Consider the following 19,420-nt stretch of genomic DNA (forward strand, 5'->3'; position numbering starts at 1 on the left):
AAACGCGTTTAGTATAATTGTCAAAAAATGCACAGAAGATATGAAAATATACAGCACAGACTGGGTAAACCTCCATCTGCAAAAATCGTTCGTTCACAAAAGACTACCAGCAGCGATTCCCTCAAAATCATTGTGGCAATTTCAAGAAAATAAATTAAGATAGTGAAGACAGGTTTTTGAAATCCACCCGTAAAAAGGTAGGGAAGTTTTCAAAGTCTTGTGCCACCATGTGAAACTTGCCACAACAGTTTTGAGCGTTAAGCAATATACAAATACATGAATTATATATCTAGTATATTTACAAAAATATTTTGATTTGAATGGCCTTTAAAGATGGCCAATCATTGGCTTCAATGAGAAATCGCATGGCAACCAGTTATTAATAACATGGTCAAAAATTTAAGTAGATAACCTATGGCACATCGTAGACGTCTTAAAGGGGAGGCACAACCACCAAGATAATCACAATGCAACTTGTTGCAGAGACGAGGCTTGCAGTCAAATTATTTGGCAAATTGTTGATTCTCAGCCCCTGATAAAGATAATGTTATCAATCTTATAAGACCATCATCTGTTCATGCAACATTCTGTGGGAAAGACCATAGTCTACAGGGTTTCGGTTGTCACCTGTCACTCAATATAGATATTCTGTACCCAATATCATGCAAGATTGATTACATCAATCATTCTGACTACATCAGCTGTCAATGTTCTTTATTATTGTATGCAATTTATGGTGGTACTCAGGACTTGGTAATTTGACTGGGGTCATCTTAATCAGTCAATCAAGATGTCTAGTTACTCAACACAAGATGTACTGCAAGGCCATTCTTTAAAGAATTTTGTTGATTTGTTCTTAGTTGGCTCTGTCTATAGTGTCCCTATAGCTCCTGTTTCTTGGCATTCAAGATCCAGGTTGCAGACCTTACTGAAGGTTTTGTCGTTACTTTCAACATCCTGATTCCTGGTCTATTGTATTTCACAACACAACTTGTCATGATTTCTGATGAATTCTGAAAAAGTTGAAAAAAGAAAGCAATCATTATTTTGTTCAGAGAATAAACATATACATCTGCTTTATGGACCAAGATCTGCCTCAAAGTGCTTTACAACAACTGAAGATGGCAGCACATGCAGGTACAAGGAATGATTTTCATTGAGTAATTGCCCCTTTATGAAGAGAAACATGCCTTGAAACGGGACTAGAATAGGTTGCACTACCTGATGGTCCCTCTATGTATTCCAGCTTGCAGTCAAGTTCACCACTCTTGTACATAAGGCATGGGTAGTAACGCCCCTCTGGGAGATTATCGAAAGCAATTCCAAGCTCCATGGGAATGTGAGGCGCCAATGCGGTGAAGCCGTATCGGGAACTATTCTCCAGGTCGATAACCAGCTGGAATCTGTAGTAGCGATCTGGCTCGAAATCTGTAATTCCATAGAAGAAACTGTGATAAATATGTGTGGAGCACTTTACAGGAAAGGCAGGCCTGGAAGTTTGCATTTGACAGTGTTCAGTTTTGAGTATTTTTGTGAGAAGGGTTATACAATGTTCAGTTGTTTCATATTTGATTAAATGGCACCTGAATCCAACTCACCCAGGGGATAGACTGGATACCTTGCAATCTGTCTGCTACCATGATACAAGGTGCCTTCCACGATGTCCCACAACCAGACATACAAGCTGCGGTCCACAGAGACGTAGTCGGTGTCGTAATAATGTTCGTTCACTGAAATAAATTGGTACCAAATGTTGCAGGAAGAAACAATACATGTCAATAGTTGAGTCACAAATGACATTCGATCTCATCTCATTCACGGGAAATGTAACAAATTTGCCAAAAACGAAGCGCTGATGGTCTTGTGATCATTGGTGCTACTGAAAAGATATCTGACGATTCCGTCACTGACCTATTCCAATCAAATAGTGGTCCTCAGGTCCAAGTATTTGTGAGAATGTATAAGTCCAGATATGGAAGCCCTCCACCACAGGAATCTTCCCTCGCACAGGGTCAGAGTTGGAAACATTCTTGGATCGTGCACCATTATGAATCACAGCACTTCGTAACAACCATTTTGGGTCCCTTCTCTGAAAACATGGTCAATATGTAGGAGTTACATCTTTATGTGAAGCCACTCTATTTAAGTGAGGAGAAGCCTTCACCAAGTGATACATTCTTCTGCATTCAGTTAATTCAATTTGGCAACTTTTTCCCAGATGTTGTAATGCAACCAATCAATACCAGGACGTCTGGCAGACCTAGAAAGTCAATACTGAAAAGCCTATTCTTCTGAGCAACCCGCCACCAAGTGCATAGAACGGACAGTAACAAACTATTAAGCAAACTGACTTTTTGATAGCAGATTTAACCTTCTACATTACTCACACTCATAAGTGTTAAAATTTTGTGTTGATAGTCTGATACACCCATTCATACACCTGGGTGGAGTAAGGCAAGTATGACAAAGAGATCTGTCTAGGACTCATGCAGACTGTGAGGATCAAACCAGGGACAGAGTTTGGGTAACAGTTGGGCTTCTGGCCGAGCAACTCTGTCTGTCTCTGAATAAACCTACATCAATTCCAAATACTGTATTGGCGATTGTGTCTCTATCCCACGTAAACTTATCCTTCATCTTGTCTGATGCCATCTCGAGTGGGAGCCAGTGAGGGCGTAACAACGACTTGTATCCTAGCAACGCCTGGTACTCGGTGACTGTCAGCGCCATCTTTTCAGAATCATGAATGAAATTGTGCAGATAATCTGAAGCAAGGAATGATCTTTGAATATTGAAAGGTTATTATTAAATAGGTATATTCCAGCACAATTTAACAGTTTAAGGGGGATACAGCATAAGGGGTATCAGGCACAGGCTCCTGCCTATTGTCTCCGTTTTAATAAGTATAGCAGGAGTTATTTTCGAGTTCGCACTTTTGCTAGGTTTTTCTCTCCTTTTCCATGTACAGTCAAAGGATAATTGATGGCAATTACCATTGTTTAGATTCAATGCCCATGTATACTTGGGAGATCTAGGATACATCCAAAAATTTACACAATCATTTCTATCAACTGTTCATGTCGAATTTGGGCCCATAAACAACAATATCTCATTGATATAAATGGCATTTCTGGAGGGTGATGATAAAGTTCTTGATTTTCTGGTTACTGGGGTATGTCAAGAGCACAAAGCTTGGTGAATTTGACCCTGTTGTTGGACTGGTACACTTTACATATGATAAACTCAGAGCTATAAACAGCACCTGGGCGTTCCCCTATTTTTTCCTTTGGGAATTCACACAATTTGTTTGCAGATCAACAAAACTCACTGAATAAATACCAGTAAGTCAACCAAGTTGACATTAAGCAACACTCAAAGAAGGGTACTGACATAACATTAGCTATACCATACGTAGCACACGCAATTTTCCTATAACATATGAAAAGACCCCCCCCCCCCCCCGATTCACCTGTGGACATTTATAGCTCTGAGTTAATTGATATTGCGACAGTCTGCAATAGGGTCTTATCGTCAAGGTTTAGTCTGAGGAGTTTTGAGACACAGGATTGTGGAAGAGAAATCTTTATCAAGACATAGCAAGTATAGAGGAATGGCTTTTCTTCAGAGAAGGGTAAAGTTGGTTTTATATCATTTTGGAAAGGGGGGCTGAGCAGCCTCATGAGGCTGCTCAGCCCCCCTTAGCCCCCCTTTCCAAAATGATATAAAACCAACAAGCCTACCCCTAGTGGTTAAAACTGTTGGATTCAACGGTTGGTATGAACCAGCCTGACTTTCAAGGAAGTCAAATTCCTGGTTCTTCACAGTCCTTTGAATGAGATGTAAAACTGAGGTTCATTGTAACTGGTGTCTATATGTGGGCAAGCAAAATACCCAGCCCAGAGACAGGGGAGATGTTTTAGAATCAAGAGCAGAGGAAATGTTTGGCTACATGGTTTAACACCCTTTTCTGAACCATTTTCTATTGATCCTAGAAAAGTCCTAATCAATTTTTCAACAGTGCAAACAAGGGGAATTACTCTATAGTTACATACACTGTAGGCTATTAAATTATGTATCAACATATCAATAACAAAGTGGTTCTGCACACTAAAACTTGTTTCAACGTGATACCAACAAAAGCTACAATAATAGCTAAAGGGTCAGCAAAACTTCAAAGCATGACATAACTCGCCGCGGACCGCTCCAATCCATATCCAGCACACTAGTAATTGATAGAATCACAGCAGTATGTGAGCTGCTGTTTTGCCCCAACTCTACAAAAAATGATTCTTTTCAAACACGGACTTTCTAAGAATTCTTTGAAACAGTGCCTTCCAGACAAAATTGGAAATAAAACAACCCCAGAGTTGAGTATTACATCAAGACACTCATCCTGTAAGATTTGTTTTTATTTGCAGGTCACTCTGCTGGTGATAGGATGTCTGGTTGGGCTTCTCGCACTAGAGATACAAGCCTTAACTGATGCCGAGATCTCCCAGTTTTCCTCCACGGGAGTCACAGAGGCCAACACCAATCTCCAAGGCAGTGTGTCGGTGACCAAGTCTGGTGACACTTTGACCTTGGTGAGCAACAACATTCCGGATCACCCAACGGGATCATTTCCCAATACTGACAACCCGAATACCATATCAGCCCAGTCTTACACGTACATGATCCCGAATAATCCTTCCTTTGCGAGTACGCCCACCTGCCTACCTGAGGGTCCGATAGGTTTCACTCTTAATGGTGTTGCCTTTTACAGCGCAATGACTGGTTTTGGAACTAATGCTGGACACTGTGAGGTATTTGATGAATGTGATGCCCATGCTTCGCCTGATGGTGCCTACCACTACCACAGGACCATGAGCTGCCAATCGAATACATCCATAAGTAACCAATTCCTTGGGGTAGCGATGGATGGATATGCTCTTTATGGCCCGAGGCTTTCAAATGGTACAATGATAACAAATGCAGAACTGGACGACTGTCACGGCACTACCATTGACGGCTCCTACCGCTACTACCTGACCGAAACGTACCCCTACATGTTAGGCTGCTTCAAAGGAAGCCTAATTGATTCGACCCTCACTCAAGCTCAAGCCTCACCAAACTGTGCACTTGCTAGTGATTTGACTGACACCACTGACTGCACTGCCGATCAGGGACAGGGACCCTGTCCCCCAGGGAGAAGGTGCAGTGCCCCAGGTGTATCTAGCATGAAATTGATTTCACTCCTTGTGATCTGCTTTATTATCGTCGGTTTATTGTTCTAAAAGATCCCTACTGTTTTAAAGCTGACCTAAAATTGGTTTTGACTTTGATATGTCCTTTCAGTAGTCCATCACTCCACTGCAAGAGGCAGCATTTGACACCTTTCAAAGCTTTTTAGGTCAGACAACAACAATTACTTGAAAATTGTCACAATATATTGTATCAACATTGTATCAATACCTCCAGTGGAATCATGCCTTAAATGGATCTAAGACACTCACCTTTTGGCCCATCTAAGTAAGTAAGAGAAACCGGAAAGTAACCAGTGATGTAGAGCACCGTAGGGTAGAGTTTAACGTGAGGAAGATTTTTAAAGGCTGGTCCAAGATTCTCGCCTTCATACTCAAAAGACATCTCTCCTTTATCACAGTCGAGTATCGCTGTGATGCCCCGCATGGCATGAAGGGTCTTGGGAACTGAAAACGATACAGTAGAAATGATAAGTACAAATAATCTGATCGCAGTCAACGTTAAAAATCTGAAAGCAATCCCAAATTGTTGCTTATGGAAACAGGTGAAAGGTGTCAATAAACAATGCAATGAAAGGAAAATGATTTACCATTTTGTGCATAGAGTTCATCATGGTACTGATCATTGTAGAGTTGTTTCGTGAGGTGGCGCCAGCCCCAGAAGTTATGGACATACTTCAACATTTCGACTTTGTGGGGCTTCCCGTCATAGTAATCATCAAAATCTTCAGTAGCTGAAATGAAATGGTAAGAGTGAAGAACATCATCCTTGTATACCAGGAAGACAAAGAAGACAGGAGCTGGTAAAAAATCTTTAAGGTCATCAACTAAAGTACTGAACAAACAAGCAATTTAAGTCGTTGCGATGGAGCCACATGACAATTGTGGCAGGAATGTGGCTGGTGATTGGTTAAATCATAATCGCCATGTTGTCATAGAACCTTCACGGATCACAGCAACTAAAATTGCTTGTTTGTGCAGAGCTTTACTGCAGCAGCAAAGTTTACACAATCTCACAGAAGCACAAACTTACATATTCCAACGACGAGATCATTATGTCTGAAGTCTAGTTCCATGAAGGAGACAGTCGATGTGTACATCTGCTCCTCCCTGATCTCCCATTTGTGAATACCAGACGTGAAACCACGACGACTTCGGATACCCTAGAAAAGGAACCAGACCCATGCAGGATAAAGGATTGTGCAGACGGCAAGTTTTGTCAACAATAAAGGCCTGTCTACATCATAAGGGGTAGTTTATTTGGTACATATGTAACCAATTTTTAAATATGATATCAATTTTGCTTATGTGTGCACATGCATACCACCAGTTAATTGGGATTGAAACTCTCATCCAGTATATGTACGTAGGCCGTCAAGTAATCAAGTTAAAAAGAGCAAAGGATTCTGCACACAGCAGTGTGCCAGCGCACAAGCAATGAAAGTGCCCTGACTTCACTGCCACCTACCAAGTGATATGAAGACTACTTGGATGAGTCGAGACCAAACTGAACGAAGAAGAAAATGATGACCTCTACTGAGAGGTTCGACATTAGGACTTACCAGAACATTTTCATAGTTATCGGTGGTGTAGGTGTCCTTGTGCACATGACAAATACATGGGTTATTTGGGATACTACTGTATAACTTGTAGGCTTTCTTGCGTTGGTCCCAACCATGTGAAACCTCCAATAGATTGTGCTGTCTGTCAGTCAATTTGGAGATACCTAAAAAGGTACAGAAATGACTGTATAACTCATATCATGTGTCATGCACTGTCAAAAGTTTTAGGTCATTTTGAAACCACAAGGATTTGAGGAAAAGTGACTCCATTATAAACTTCAGTTCTTTTGAAAAAATAAATACAGTAATACTCCTAGGATATGTTTGTCCACAATATTCAAACAGTATCATTTACTTACAGATATCTTCAAGTTTGATTTCCTCCTTTTCCACCTCATCTTCCTTAGGTTTCCTCACCAGAAAGCTGGAGTCAAGCACCACAAGTTTCACCTCCATGTTGGTGAAGACACAGGAACAAGCTGGGTAGAGTTCGTAATCCTGAATTTTACCAGATTGGAGATCTGAAAGTAAATTCTTTTATGTACCGGTAGGTAATATTTGGACAAACAGGTGTAGTTGTCCTACATTAGAAAAATAAATTTCCTTGCCAGATTGGTTAAAAGCATCAAAGGATTCATAGTTTTCTTCTTCTTTGCATTCATTAGTAACTCAAACAAATACGTAGTCCGATCTGGTTTATGAAGAAATTGGTTGACTCAAGTTCTCTCCTATTCCCGCCCGAGTCTGGCTGCCAGGTCTACGTCAAGACAACAAAACCTGGTCCTTCTAGGCAGCATAGAGGTGGCAGTCTTGAAGAGTATGGACAGGAGTCTGATCACGTTGGGAAGTAAGAATCACTCTGGGACCTACCTGTAAATGCAACGCCAAGGTCCTTCTCATTGATCATAAAGCTGAGCTCCCCCTTCTCCATGTCGAGAATCATGGTAATACATCGCGGGATGATCATGTCGGTGGCGGGGTAGACTAGGTCGGAAATCTTTCCATTGTGGATGAGCTGACGTGATGGCAGATCCCATCCCCAGCTGAACTCATCTTTACCCAACAGGTGACCAAATTCTGAAGAGAACATAATAGCACATGCAATTGAGGGCACATTTTCTGATTAGCCCTTGGTAGTTTTGTTATAATTTGCTTGGTTTATGAATTCACCTTGAGCCCAGATTCAAATACACTGACTGTAAAATAGAATGGAACCTTTACAACAGAACACTCTTTCTATTATGGACAAGCAGTTTTGGTCCAGAATTGGTAGGTCCCTTTCCTCGCTGCAAGGCAACTTTACAAAAGAGACAATCAGAGACAGACATCCTGGAGGATTAACAGAAATCAACAAGGACATGAAGGAAGAGGTTTGACTTTACACACACCTGGCATGCTGAGGTCAGCATACTTCATCACCACACCAACACTGCAATATGATCCCCATGGCGCATCATTGAATAGGAACTGGAACACGTGCTTCCCACTGTTGAAGCCAATGGAACCTCTGGCAGCATCTGTAGAAGGTGCACCCTTTCTTCTGATGATCTTGGATTTATTCTCGATGACATCAATATTTGGTCCTTTACAGTTTACATCCCACTGGTACTTCACTGAAATGAATAAATTATTACGATTGGTCGGTTAAAGACTTTTAAGACTTGTCAATAACATTGGTGTAAAAAAATTCCACTTGAGTAGCAACATAAGATGTTTGTTGTCTTCGACCCTAGACTGTCGTCTTCGACTCAAGGCTAGACCATTAGGGACCAGAAAAGATTGGCATTTTTACAATCAACTCATCATAAACAATAAAACTAGGTTGTGACACTGAACTGAGAAGTCACCAAATCCAGACTGATAGTGTACGCTCTCGTTTAAAGCCTGCAATCTTACCATGTTGTTTTCCTTTCCTGAATGTAGTACCTGCGAGATTGGCATTATTACAATCAACTCATCATAAACAATAAAACTAGGTTGTGACGCTGAACTGAGAAGTCACCAAATCCAGACTGATAGTGTACGCTCTCGTTTAAAGCCTGCAATCTTACCATGTTGTTTTCCTTTCCTGAATGTAGTACCTGCGAGAAGCTTGGACTTCGAATCGATTCCAGAAGATACGCATGTGTCCCCAAGGTAGCTACCATCATCAGAGGGTGTCACAGCATTCATGCGCTTTTGTAAGCTCCTTTTGAACCGATTCTTCGATTTCCGGAATGAGTTGCGGAACACACTCAGGTGGACGCGTTCATCATAGCAAGAAAATAAGGCGTATTCATCCAATGCTTGAGACACGGATGGTGCTGGCAGCAAATGTTGCGTACTGTGATGCCTGGTTGGAGGACGATCACCAGGGATGCCGGGGAGAGAGTTCCGCTTGGGAAGATCGAGTACCAGTCCTTGAAATGAGTGTCTCTTCGGGTAATGCTTCGATTTGTCAAGAACTGATCGATTGTCATTGACATCTTTATCGCTGTTTGTTGAGAAAGTTCGCTCGATACACTTTGGGAATGGTTTCCCAAAAAGTAAATTCCCATCATGATAACAGTCCAACTCTGCTGTCACAGCTGGGAATAATTCTTCAGTACTTCCTGGTGTTGCTCCAAAGATAGAGGATGGAGAGGACAGATCATTGTCTGGCAGTTTCAGGTCATTTCCGCCAAGGATGATGTCGGGTTGTGAACATGGAGAGTGGCCATCATGTGAATTATCAATGTCAATAGTTAGTTTTGTAAATTCATCACAATCGCCACTGTCAGTTTTCTCCATCATTACTAAGGACCAATTACATAATTTTCATCTGCAGCTTCAGTATCTGTTCGCTCCCGCTTCTTTGGAGATGACTAAATAAACATTTCATCAGTTGCTTCAGTGATTGATATTCATTATCTTCTCCAGGTTTATGTGAGAGGACTGATACTTAGTGTTTCCCCTTCATTGGTTGTTGAGACTGAAACAGAAAGAATTCCAGGAAATGTGGAATTGCCTATTATTTTTACATTTACAAATATTGAGATAATTGCAATTAATTTTATAATGAGAAATTTTGTATATCAAATCCATTAGCCAGGTAGGTAAGAACTTGTACTGGTATCCAGTCAGAACGGCCCCTGGTCAAAACGGCCCCGCTTTAAATAGAGTCAAAACGGCCCCGAGTCAAAACGGCCCTGGGTCAAAACGGCCCTTGGTAGTTTAGTGGTAGTAACCTATCTGAACTAGATAACTTTTTTTACTGCGTGCGTGTAACCAGTGGTAAGGAGATAAGAAAGCAGATGTTATGCACTTTTAAAACTTAGAAGTTGCGTTATCTGGTTTTTGGCCTGTTCGCCCATATTATTGTTATTATTATTAATCTTCTCTACATTATTCTCTATATGTAGGGCTAATGTAGGTCTACACCATCGAACTTTATTCAGGTCCGTGATCACACAGAAAAATATAAGATCGTTAATTAAGCAAGGGGAATTAATCAAGGCTACTTTTCGTGATATTTGCTGAGGTTCCTTTTACCTTTAACTTCTAGACATCTATTTTGTTCAATAATTTTAGATCTGACCAAATACATATAGAGTGGAGAGGGATCGCACTGTCTCTTTAATCTTGTGACTGAGCTCATTGTGAACAGTGATCACATGCCAAAGGTGATGCGAATTCACTGTCTCTTTGATATTGCGGCTAATTAGAGCTAATTGCGAACACTAATCACATGCCAAAGGTGATGCGAATTCACTGTCTCTTTGATCTTGCGGCTAATTAGAGCTAATTGCGAACACTAATCACATGCCAAAGGTGATGCGAATTCACTGTCTCTTTGATATTTCGATTAACAATAAAGGAACGATTACTAATTACAGACGGGACCTAATTCAAAAATGAGTACTGTTCATTTTATCATCTCGTCACGATGACTATATAAACCCCCAGAATTCTCAAGATCTTCATCAGTTTATTCCAAGACTTCATTGCTGCTACAACTCGACGCTACTTTCATCAACACCTTACTATGACAGAAGAGGATCCCTGCATCTCCTGCCGCAAGCAAGTGAAGAGACGACAACATGGCCTCCAGTGCGAAGGATGTGACCAGTGGCAACACCGAATCTGCAACACGGGTATCAGCCAGAAAGAGTACCGTGCCTCTGTCAAGCTGGGGAATGCGATCAGCTGGAAAAAAATAATGACTACATCCATGTAGCGAAACGACTCCACCCATGTAGCGAAACGTCCTCCATGTAGACTACAAATTCTTGAGGTCTAGATCACAGGATCGAAGTTCCCACCCCTAAAAATACTTATCCCTAAACCGCCTCAACTATACACTCAACTATACCCGCCCACTTCACACGATACCCTGCACTCTCCGCCGCTATACACCTTTCCAGAAATGGGGCGCTGAGTGTCCGAAATAGTGATGTCATAAGGGGAAACGAGGCCTTATGGTGGAGGGACAAAGGAGATAGTCATGGTTGACCAACACACTTGAATGCCTTTAATGACGGACAAGGGGGAAAAAGTTAGTTCCAATGCAAGCCACCAATTTCGGGAAGCATGCATAGGTGCCCATTTGACCCAGGGCCGTTTTGACTCGGGGCCGTTTTGACTCTATTAAAGCGGGGGCCGTTTTGACCAGGGGCCGTTCTGACTGGTAAGCCTTGTACTACTACTATAGGTCTGTATAGTCAAAATATACTGTCACCTCAATCTCACACAGTCAGACTTAACAGACTTCCAAGGGCACAGTGGCATCCCCATCCCCATGGCATGCCATGGCCTATAAGTTACAAACTTACATTTATTTGATGGATGTCTATACTCTATGATGAAAATATGATTATTGATATTTCTGATTTCTCGTGAAATTCAAAACGGGATAACTTGTCAAGGTTCGGGTCAATTATTAAATATTAGGAGTTCTGTTTAATGATAAAATCTTAGAGAACGATCAGAACGAAATTCGAACACAGGGCATCTCACCAAAACTGGGACTGTTGACATTTCCTTGGAAAATCTTTACTTTTAATTTTCTTTTTGTGCCGCCAACAACGATGAGAAGTCATTATAATTTGTCAGCCAAACAAAATTTTGTTGATATCATTTAAAGTTACACAGATAAAAAGATCAAATATCTAAACATTGCTTAAAAATATATAATTGGTGGTTTTATTGCTAATCGCGGAGTATTTGGTTAAAATGTAGAAGGTTGTAAGTGATCTAAGCGAAATTTGTGCGCACACATCTACAGCGCAGGCATGTTTCGTTGCGCCATCTTGGCCAAATCGCACATTTTTCTCGATTTGCCGGCTTGAAAAAAAATCATATCTATGGTGCATTGTCAAGTCTCTGATTCACTTTAGAAGGCGACCAAACAGAAGCACCATTAGTATAGGTGAGATTGACGAAAATGCGTGAAAATCACTGGTAAATTTTAGGTTTTTGTCCCCCTAAACTTTCCAGCTGTTCCGCCAGTGAAAATGCACCGGGTGCCAACATTACATTACATACATACATCAATACATTGCATGCATGTAGCGTGTATTGTTGCAACGCATGCACTGTGCTATGGAATGTACAGCCAATATGTGCACAACAGATATTGCATAACCAAGCGATAGAGGTACATGTATTGAAATCATGAAAGTACACTGGTCGTCCCAACACCATTTTTCAGTATAGATGGACCAGTAATCCCCAGCTTGTACCTGTGTTTTTGACTATCTGTGTTGTTTTTTTTTCAGAAAGATGGCTCTAAAGGACAATAAAAAGGAGCAGGAGAAGCTGACTCGTATTGCCATTGTCAGTACTGACAGATGTAAACCGAAGAAATGTAAACAAGAGTGCAAGAAATCTTGTCCAATTGTTAGAGGAGGTGTGTATTCAGTTTTCATACTCGACATCAATTACTGAATACCTGATTGTAAGCCATTCAATAAGGATTACCAGCACAATACCTAGGCCTGGATTCGACTTAATCTAGACAAGAAAGGATTTCAGAATTTTCAGAAATTAATTCACCATATCATGCTGGTAATTGATATCACCTTTCTTTTTCAGGCAAGCTTTGCATAGAAGTAACACCAGCTGACAAAATCGCTGTTATATCTGAAGAACACTGCATTGGTTGTGGTATTTGTACGAAAAAATGTCCCTTTGAGGCAATAACAATTATCAATCTTCCCAGTAACTTAGAAAAAGACACTACACATCGGTATAGTGCCAATTCTTTTAAACTCCATAGGTAAGAATTGTGACCTCTATTCTCTCTGTATAGTGTACCGGTGCATGTAGGCAGTTGCAGTTGAGTAACTCGGCAGCATTCTTGACCTCCATGAAAAGGGATTATACTCAACAAAACAAAATTAATTTTAGAAGATAAGAGGATGGCATACCAATGATTATAAAACCCACCTATGCAGAATGCTGCATGTTGAAAATACACCTATGATGGTTTGCCGTACTGATTACAAAAATGTCATTTCAAGTATTCTGTCGCAAAATTAAATCCAATTGTTTATGTTGCTTTGAAATAAAAGCAAGTAAGTGTGGAAAGAGACGTAACTTAGTAAGTACACCCGACTTGCAAGTTACGGATAGAGTGTTTGTTATATTCCAGATTGCCAACACCTCGATCAGGAGCTGTCTTGGGATTGGTTGGTACAAATGGTATAGGAAAATCAACAGCGCTGAAAATCTTGGCGGGAAAACAAAAACCTAACTTAGGAAAATTTGATGTAAGTGGTCCTGAAAAGGAGTAAATCAGGTTTTCAGAAGGATTGTGGTTTTGTATCTTGTTTTTTGATTAAAAGACACCAAACTTCCAAGTACTGAATATCCATTCTTATAAGACACTGGAATACAGCTATTTTGGTAAAAGGTAGAATGGGTAGTAAAAAAGAACTGTCCAGGTAAAAGTGACAAATCTTGGGAAGTCAGATTTGTTTGAATTATTTACAACAGCTGCAGTACTTCTGAAGAGTTTCTGTGTGTGAAAGATGTTGTTCTCTTATCATTAAATTTTCAGGCTCCACCAGATTGGCAAGAAATTCTCATTCACTTCAGAGGCTCAGAACTTCAGAATTACTTCACCAAAATCTTAGAAGATGACTTAAAGGCAATCATCAAACCGCAGTATGTTGACCAGATACCCAAGGCTGTCAAGGTGAGCAGGTTTCTTTCTGGCATTTTCCTGTCTATCACCAATGTTTTTCCCTCCAAAGTAGCATTAGAATCTCCCAGATTATCAGACCATCTGCAGTAAAGGCTAATCTATGATTACAAAACCCACCTATGCAGAAATTTGTATGTTGAATCTACACCTTATGACGGTTAGCCAAGACCATGTCCTGTCAGTTTGAATTGTGACGTAATCAATCGATGCGTGCATTCGTAAATCTTCAATGTTATAATTCCAGGGTTCCGTAAAGGAGATGTTAGACAAGAAGGACTGTGGCAGGCAGGATTTCATTTGTGAGGCCCTAGGCAAGTATTGTATAGATATGACAGCTTCAGACTTGCTACATGATGAGATTTCTCCAGAAATCCAGAAATGTTTAAAACAATTGCCTTGTAATCATTTGTGTGATTTTTTGTTTATAATGCATCCATGTTTATCTTGGATTGACAAGTTTTTGTTGTAGCATTTTGGAGCAATTTTGGCTAATGATTACAATCCTTACCTACACTGTAGTCCTATTACGGCGATGAAAAAAGCATATGATATGAAGCCATTATATCCAAGGAACTGAAACTTCTCTGCATCCAGTTGTTATTTTCCTGGCGGAAGATGGCGATGCATGAATTCAAATCGGAGTAACTTCTGGGTGCAGAGCGAACGCTTAAGAACAAGAAGCCTTTGTGACCTCTGCACTTCATTAATATTTGTGTGTTTCTCTGAAGCTCAGAATATTTCAAGAGCCCATGTCTTTTTTTCAGATCTAAATCATGTAAAAACGCGTCAAATTGATGAGTTGTCTGGAGGAGAGTTGCAAAGGTTTGCCTGTGCCATGGTCTGCATTCAGGATGCTGATATGTAAGTGGTAGGATCGAGAAACGCCCAATAGATTCTGTGATTTTAATGGTGTGCCTTGGCTTCTTTCTACCAAGGTCCATGTTGAGCTTTGAAAATATATTGAGCCGTCTGATATCAAAAATAAATTGAGCCGCCTTACTGAGTTTTTCTGATACTGGCATTGAATAACCAGTTCTCTTTTATTTCCTTTCAGATTCATGTTCGACGAACCGTCTAGTTATTTAGATGTAAAACAACGTTTACGGTGTGCCGTCACGATACGAACGTTGTTGGCTTCAAACAAGTATATCATTGTTGTAGAACATGACTTATCCGTGTTGGACTATCTCTCTGATTATATTTGTTGTCTTTACGGAGTTCCTGGTGCTTATGGAGTAGTCACGCTACCTTCAAGCGTACGAGAAGGTAAAGAGCATTTGAAAAACCCATACATTACGTTTAAAGCTGACAGAAGAATGGAAAATGTTTGAGCCATAATCTGTTTTGCATCTATTTTGTTGTTTTATTATCGTTCTGACATTGTGATATGGCAAACTGATGATTATAAAACCCACCTATTTTGAATCGTCATATGTTGACATCATTCAAGCTACACATATATGATGGTTTGCCGTTCACTGTCAGTTGCATGGGTGTGAGAAGATGGGGTACCTGAAACAGCAAGCTATTACAGAACTTGTTAGCACTCCGTTTTGCAAGTAGCCTAATAATCTTACTGTGCTGATCTAGAAATGTGTGGCCCAAGACTAATACAACCTCTCTTCACAACATTCAGGTATAAACATATTCTTGGACGGCTTCGTACCAACAGAGAATCTGCGTTTCCGAGAAACGGCGCTTGTATTCAAGGTTTCTGAAACGGCATCAGAGGAGGAGGAGGTGAAGAAAATGAGGCGTTATGATTATCCACAGATGGTAAAAAGAATGGGAGGTAAGTTAAACTATACTTCATTCTTATTGCGATTTTACAAAAAAGACAAGGAGTCCTCTCAGAATATCTCTATATGCTTTTTGGCGTTGAGGCCAGTTGTTACAGGATGTGAGTGTCTGTGAACATCACTTAGAAGGTATATTATCTTTTTCAGAATTGTTCTGTGATGGGGAACTGTAAATGAAGTTTTGTTATATTACCAGAGCAAACCAATGATTACAAAACCCTCCAATGCACAATCAGAATGTGTTGACACCTGTACTTATGATGGTTTACTCTTGGTTCCGAACCGTCTATTTCTACTTTTTCCCGATAATGTCTGGCAGTGTGGACTAGTTTCTCTATGTTCTTGTTTCAGTGGGTTTCAAGTTGACTGTTGAACCAGGGGCCTTCACAGATTCTGAAATCGTGGTGATGCTTGGAGAAAATGGAACCGGAAAGACGACATTTATTCGAATGTTGGCTGGGCGGTTACAACCCGATGAAGGAGGTAAACAAATTTGAAATTAAACTTACAGAGATGATTATTTGTGTTTCACCACTGAAACTTTATTTGAGCATGGATGTTATGAACAAAGGAAAGCACTTAACGTCTTTTTAGAAAACCTGAGTGATATAAGATTATTCTGTATGCTTTTTTTTGTTTTGTTGCTTTTCTGGCATTGTGATATGGCAAACTGATGATTATACAACCCACCTATTTTGATTCGTCAAATCTGATGACATCATTCAAGCTACACATATATGATGGTTTGCCATTCACACTCTCAAGTCAATTGACTTGCCTAAGGCTGTGACAGTGATATCAGAATGGTCTAATGCAAAACCTTTCTATGTAGGTAAATGTCCCAACCTGAATGTGAGCTACAAACCACAGAAGATCAGTCCCAAATCTGAGGGCAATGTGCGGAACCTGCTTCACGCCAAGATTAGAGATGCCTACATGCACCCGCAGTTCATGACAGACGTCATCAAACCACTGTCGCTAGACTCGCTCTACGACCAAGAGGTCAGTTTGTACTACACCGCCCAATCAGAGATACTGGCTATCATTTGGTGGGCAACTGTTCACCTCAAGCAAGCTGATGATTAAATCCTGCAATGCTTAATCTTAACATGTTGATAAGATTCACATTAATTTATGATGGCTTGCATTGATAGTAACTTCGAATAGTGCAAATAAAAGTGCCAAAATCCCCAGTTTTGCTGATTTCTAACTTGCTTTTGATTCATTTCTTCAGGTCCAGAACTTGTCAGGAGGAGAGTTGCAGCGTGTGGCGCTGACGTTGTGTTTGGGTAAACCTGCCGATGTTTACCTGATTGATGAGCCGTCTGCTTATCTTGATTCTGAACAGCGTCTCCAAGCAAGTAAAGTCATCAAAAGGTACATCTGACAGACACGTACATGTGACGACCTCTGGTCTTGAATGAAGCATTTGTTGAATTTCTCAAAGCAAGCTAATGATTTAATCCTGCAATGCTTAATCCAAATGTGTGGATAAAATTCACCTTAGCATATGAGGCTTGCTGAATTCAACTATCCAACAAACTAAATCCGTATTAAGGCAACATTGAAACAGCCAAACAATGTGAAACTAGCAAATTTTCTGTGCCAAGTAGTTTAAAATCTCTGGGAGCTATCAAATACATGGTTTTGAAACGCCTTTTGCAGTATATATCTGATGAAAAAAGCTGAACACTGTTTTGCTCTCTCAACTCCAGGTTCATCCTCCATGCCAAGAAGACCGCCTTTGTTGTCGAACACGATTTCATCATGGCTACCTACCTTGCTGATCGTGTCATCATGTTTGAGGGTCAACCCTCTATTGATACTGTTGCTAACAGGTTAGTCCATGTGCTTCGATGATTGCAGTTGGACAAGTTCTGAAAAGGAATATTGTTATTTCTACTTCTTGTGCAAGTCAAATCTTTGGACAGCTGCAAGTTTGTTTACCCTAAGTCACATGTATTTCAAGTGAGCAACATTGCAAACCAATGATTACAAAACCCTCCAATGCACAATTTAAATATGTTGACACCTGTACTTATGATGGTTTGCTAGTTGCTGCCTAATGCCATTGGTCCTCAGATCTGCCAGAGAACCATATAGTGAAATACCTCCTCTCTTTTTCAGTCCACAGTCTTTGCTCGCTGGTATGAATAAGTTTCTCAACTCGCTCGACATCACGTTCAGGAGAGATCCAACCAACTTTAGACCAAGAATCAACAAGCTCAACTCGGTCAAGGTAATTTTCAGTCAATGTTTGGTGTTTACTTGACTAAAAAGAAGATGTCCCGATTCCTGGAAGAGCTGTTCATTAGTAAGCAATAAATATTGATTTAGCAAGTTCATCAAGCGAACTTGGTGCCATGAGAATTTGGTCCAGTTGATTCGATAAGGGCGACTAGCCCAATATGGGCAATGGGCAATGCTAGTGGTAGGAAGAGATTCATAAATGTGACTGGTACATTGTTGTATTTCATTGGTCGCATTTTCTATTCCAGGATACGGACCAGAAACGCAACGGAAACTACTTCTTTTTGGAATGAGAAACTCGCCAGCCAAGACAACGCTTTGGTCAAGAACGCTGGTGGATGGTCAATATGCAAGATATTATGGGGGGAGGTGACTTGCTTGAAGATGACATCTGCGTCATGGGATTCGAATTATGGTTGGGTTGAAACTGTGCAACTGGAGCCTAGGTTTTGGGTGTAGTTTGATAAAGTGGAACTACGTACATGTACATGTATTATCCGTGAGACGATTTGAGTGAATTCTTGACTGAAGTGTTTTCAACACCAAATGTGCTTATGCGAAGATACATTTGTAATTTTAAAAGACAGTTGTGGTTAATATGCAGAGAATTAGTTGAAACTTTACCCGAAAAGAAATATTTATTGGTGATTCATGTACATGCTTCTTGCATGGGTGGGGGTAGATGCCTCATGATATGCAAACGCCAGTTACTTTAGTAAGTTTATTTTATTGATCATATTTGAGCTTTGGGTTATAAAAAAATATATGTACAAAACTTGTTAAGAAATGGAATGAAATTCAGACAAGTTTTCAGTCAAAAGCTGGGACAAATCAGGTCTGAAATAATGTGATTGTGATATTCTTAAAATGTTCCTGTTTAGATGTATCGAAACCAGTGCTGCGATCTGAAATGATAACAATTAAATATCATGATGGCTATGGCAAATGTGTTCATATGATTTGTTGGAATAAAGTCATAAATTTCACATTAAATACAATTTATTCAGTTTTCTTGCATCTTTTGTTATCATCATTCAAAAGATTGTTTCTGTGTGGTCCAAGAGGGGAAATTCATTACCGTATACATGAGAGGAATAGTCTTGTCTTGTTACCCCTTCTGATGTTATCTCCATCTGGTGGGCCCTCCGCGCAGCATTCTAAAGAAGTTGTGTAGCAGTGGCCCAATGTTGCTTGGATGATCCTTTAACAACAAGGACATCACAATCCAGCTGGTCTCTCATTGAGTGTCTGCAGCATATTAGTACAAGGTGACTTACAATACATGTACATGGACGTGAAATAAAAGGACCACCGAGTGCAGTGTTCTGATCTGGTGTTATTAGGGGTTGTGACTTGGTCACCAAATAGTTGCAGGCAAGTCTTGACGGGATAAATTCCTTCCGC

General features: G+C 40.3%; 3 protein-coding genes across 4 annotated transcripts; 2 read left to right on the plus strand and 1 right to left on the minus strand.

The window, feature by feature from the left end:
* Nucleotides 1-108: 108 nt before the first annotated feature.
* Nucleotides 109-11,838, minus strand: LOC135493129 (uncharacterized). Its single transcript, XM_064780065.1, has 14 exons — nt 11,777-11,838; nt 8,854-9,752; nt 8,191-8,415; nt 7,673-7,879; nt 7,162-7,323; nt 6,803-6,966; nt 6,274-6,403; nt 5,831-5,974; nt 5,493-5,687; nt 2,578-2,765; nt 1,912-2,089; nt 1,599-1,730; nt 1,222-1,428; nt 109-1,013 (listed from the first exon to the last, which is right to left on the minus strand). The coding sequence occupies exons 2-14, from the start codon at nt 9,572-9,574 to the stop codon at nt 970-972; spliced, it is 2,697 nt and encodes an 898-aa protein (XP_064636135.1). The 5' UTR covers nt 9,575-9,752; nt 11,777-11,838; the 3' UTR covers nt 109-969.
* Nucleotides 3,122-5,273, plus strand: LOC135493512 (uncharacterized). Its single transcript, XM_064780890.1, has 2 exons — nt 3,122-3,172; nt 4,419-5,273. The coding sequence occupies exons 1-2, from the start codon at nt 3,122-3,124 to the stop codon at nt 5,271-5,273; spliced, it is 906 nt and encodes a 301-aa protein (XP_064636960.1).
* A 210-nt stretch (nt 11,839-12,048) lies between the features above and the next one.
* LOC135493215 (ATP-binding cassette sub-family E member 1-like) lies at nt 12,049-19,003 on the plus strand. 2 transcript variants are annotated; one of them, XM_064780314.1, is made up of 15 exons: nt 12,049-12,188; nt 12,538-12,668; nt 12,854-13,037; nt 13,413-13,530; nt 13,821-13,958; nt 14,212-14,278; nt 14,732-14,828; nt 15,022-15,233; nt 15,604-15,759; nt 16,118-16,249; nt 16,599-16,768; nt 17,001-17,143; nt 17,482-17,604; nt 17,894-18,005; nt 18,265-19,003. In XM_064780314.1, exons 2-15 carry the CDS (start codon nt 12,542-12,544, stop codon nt 18,307-18,309), a joined length of 1,824 nt encoding a protein of 607 aa, XP_064636384.1. In that variant the 5' UTR covers nt 12,049-12,188; nt 12,538-12,541; the 3' UTR covers nt 18,310-19,003. The 2 variants fall into 2 exon arrangements, with proteins under 2 accessions (XP_064636384.1, XP_064636385.1); XM_064780315.1 differs by having other exon boundaries at nt 12,061-12,220.
* Nucleotides 19,004-19,420: the final 417 nt, after the last annotated feature.

This window comes from Lineus longissimus, chromosome 9 (assembly GCF_910592395.1).
Source record: "Lineus longissimus chromosome 9, tnLinLong1.2, whole genome shotgun sequence".
Classification (NCBI taxonomy): domain Eukaryota; kingdom Metazoa; phylum Nemertea; class Pilidiophora; order Heteronemertea; family Lineidae; genus Lineus; species Lineus longissimus.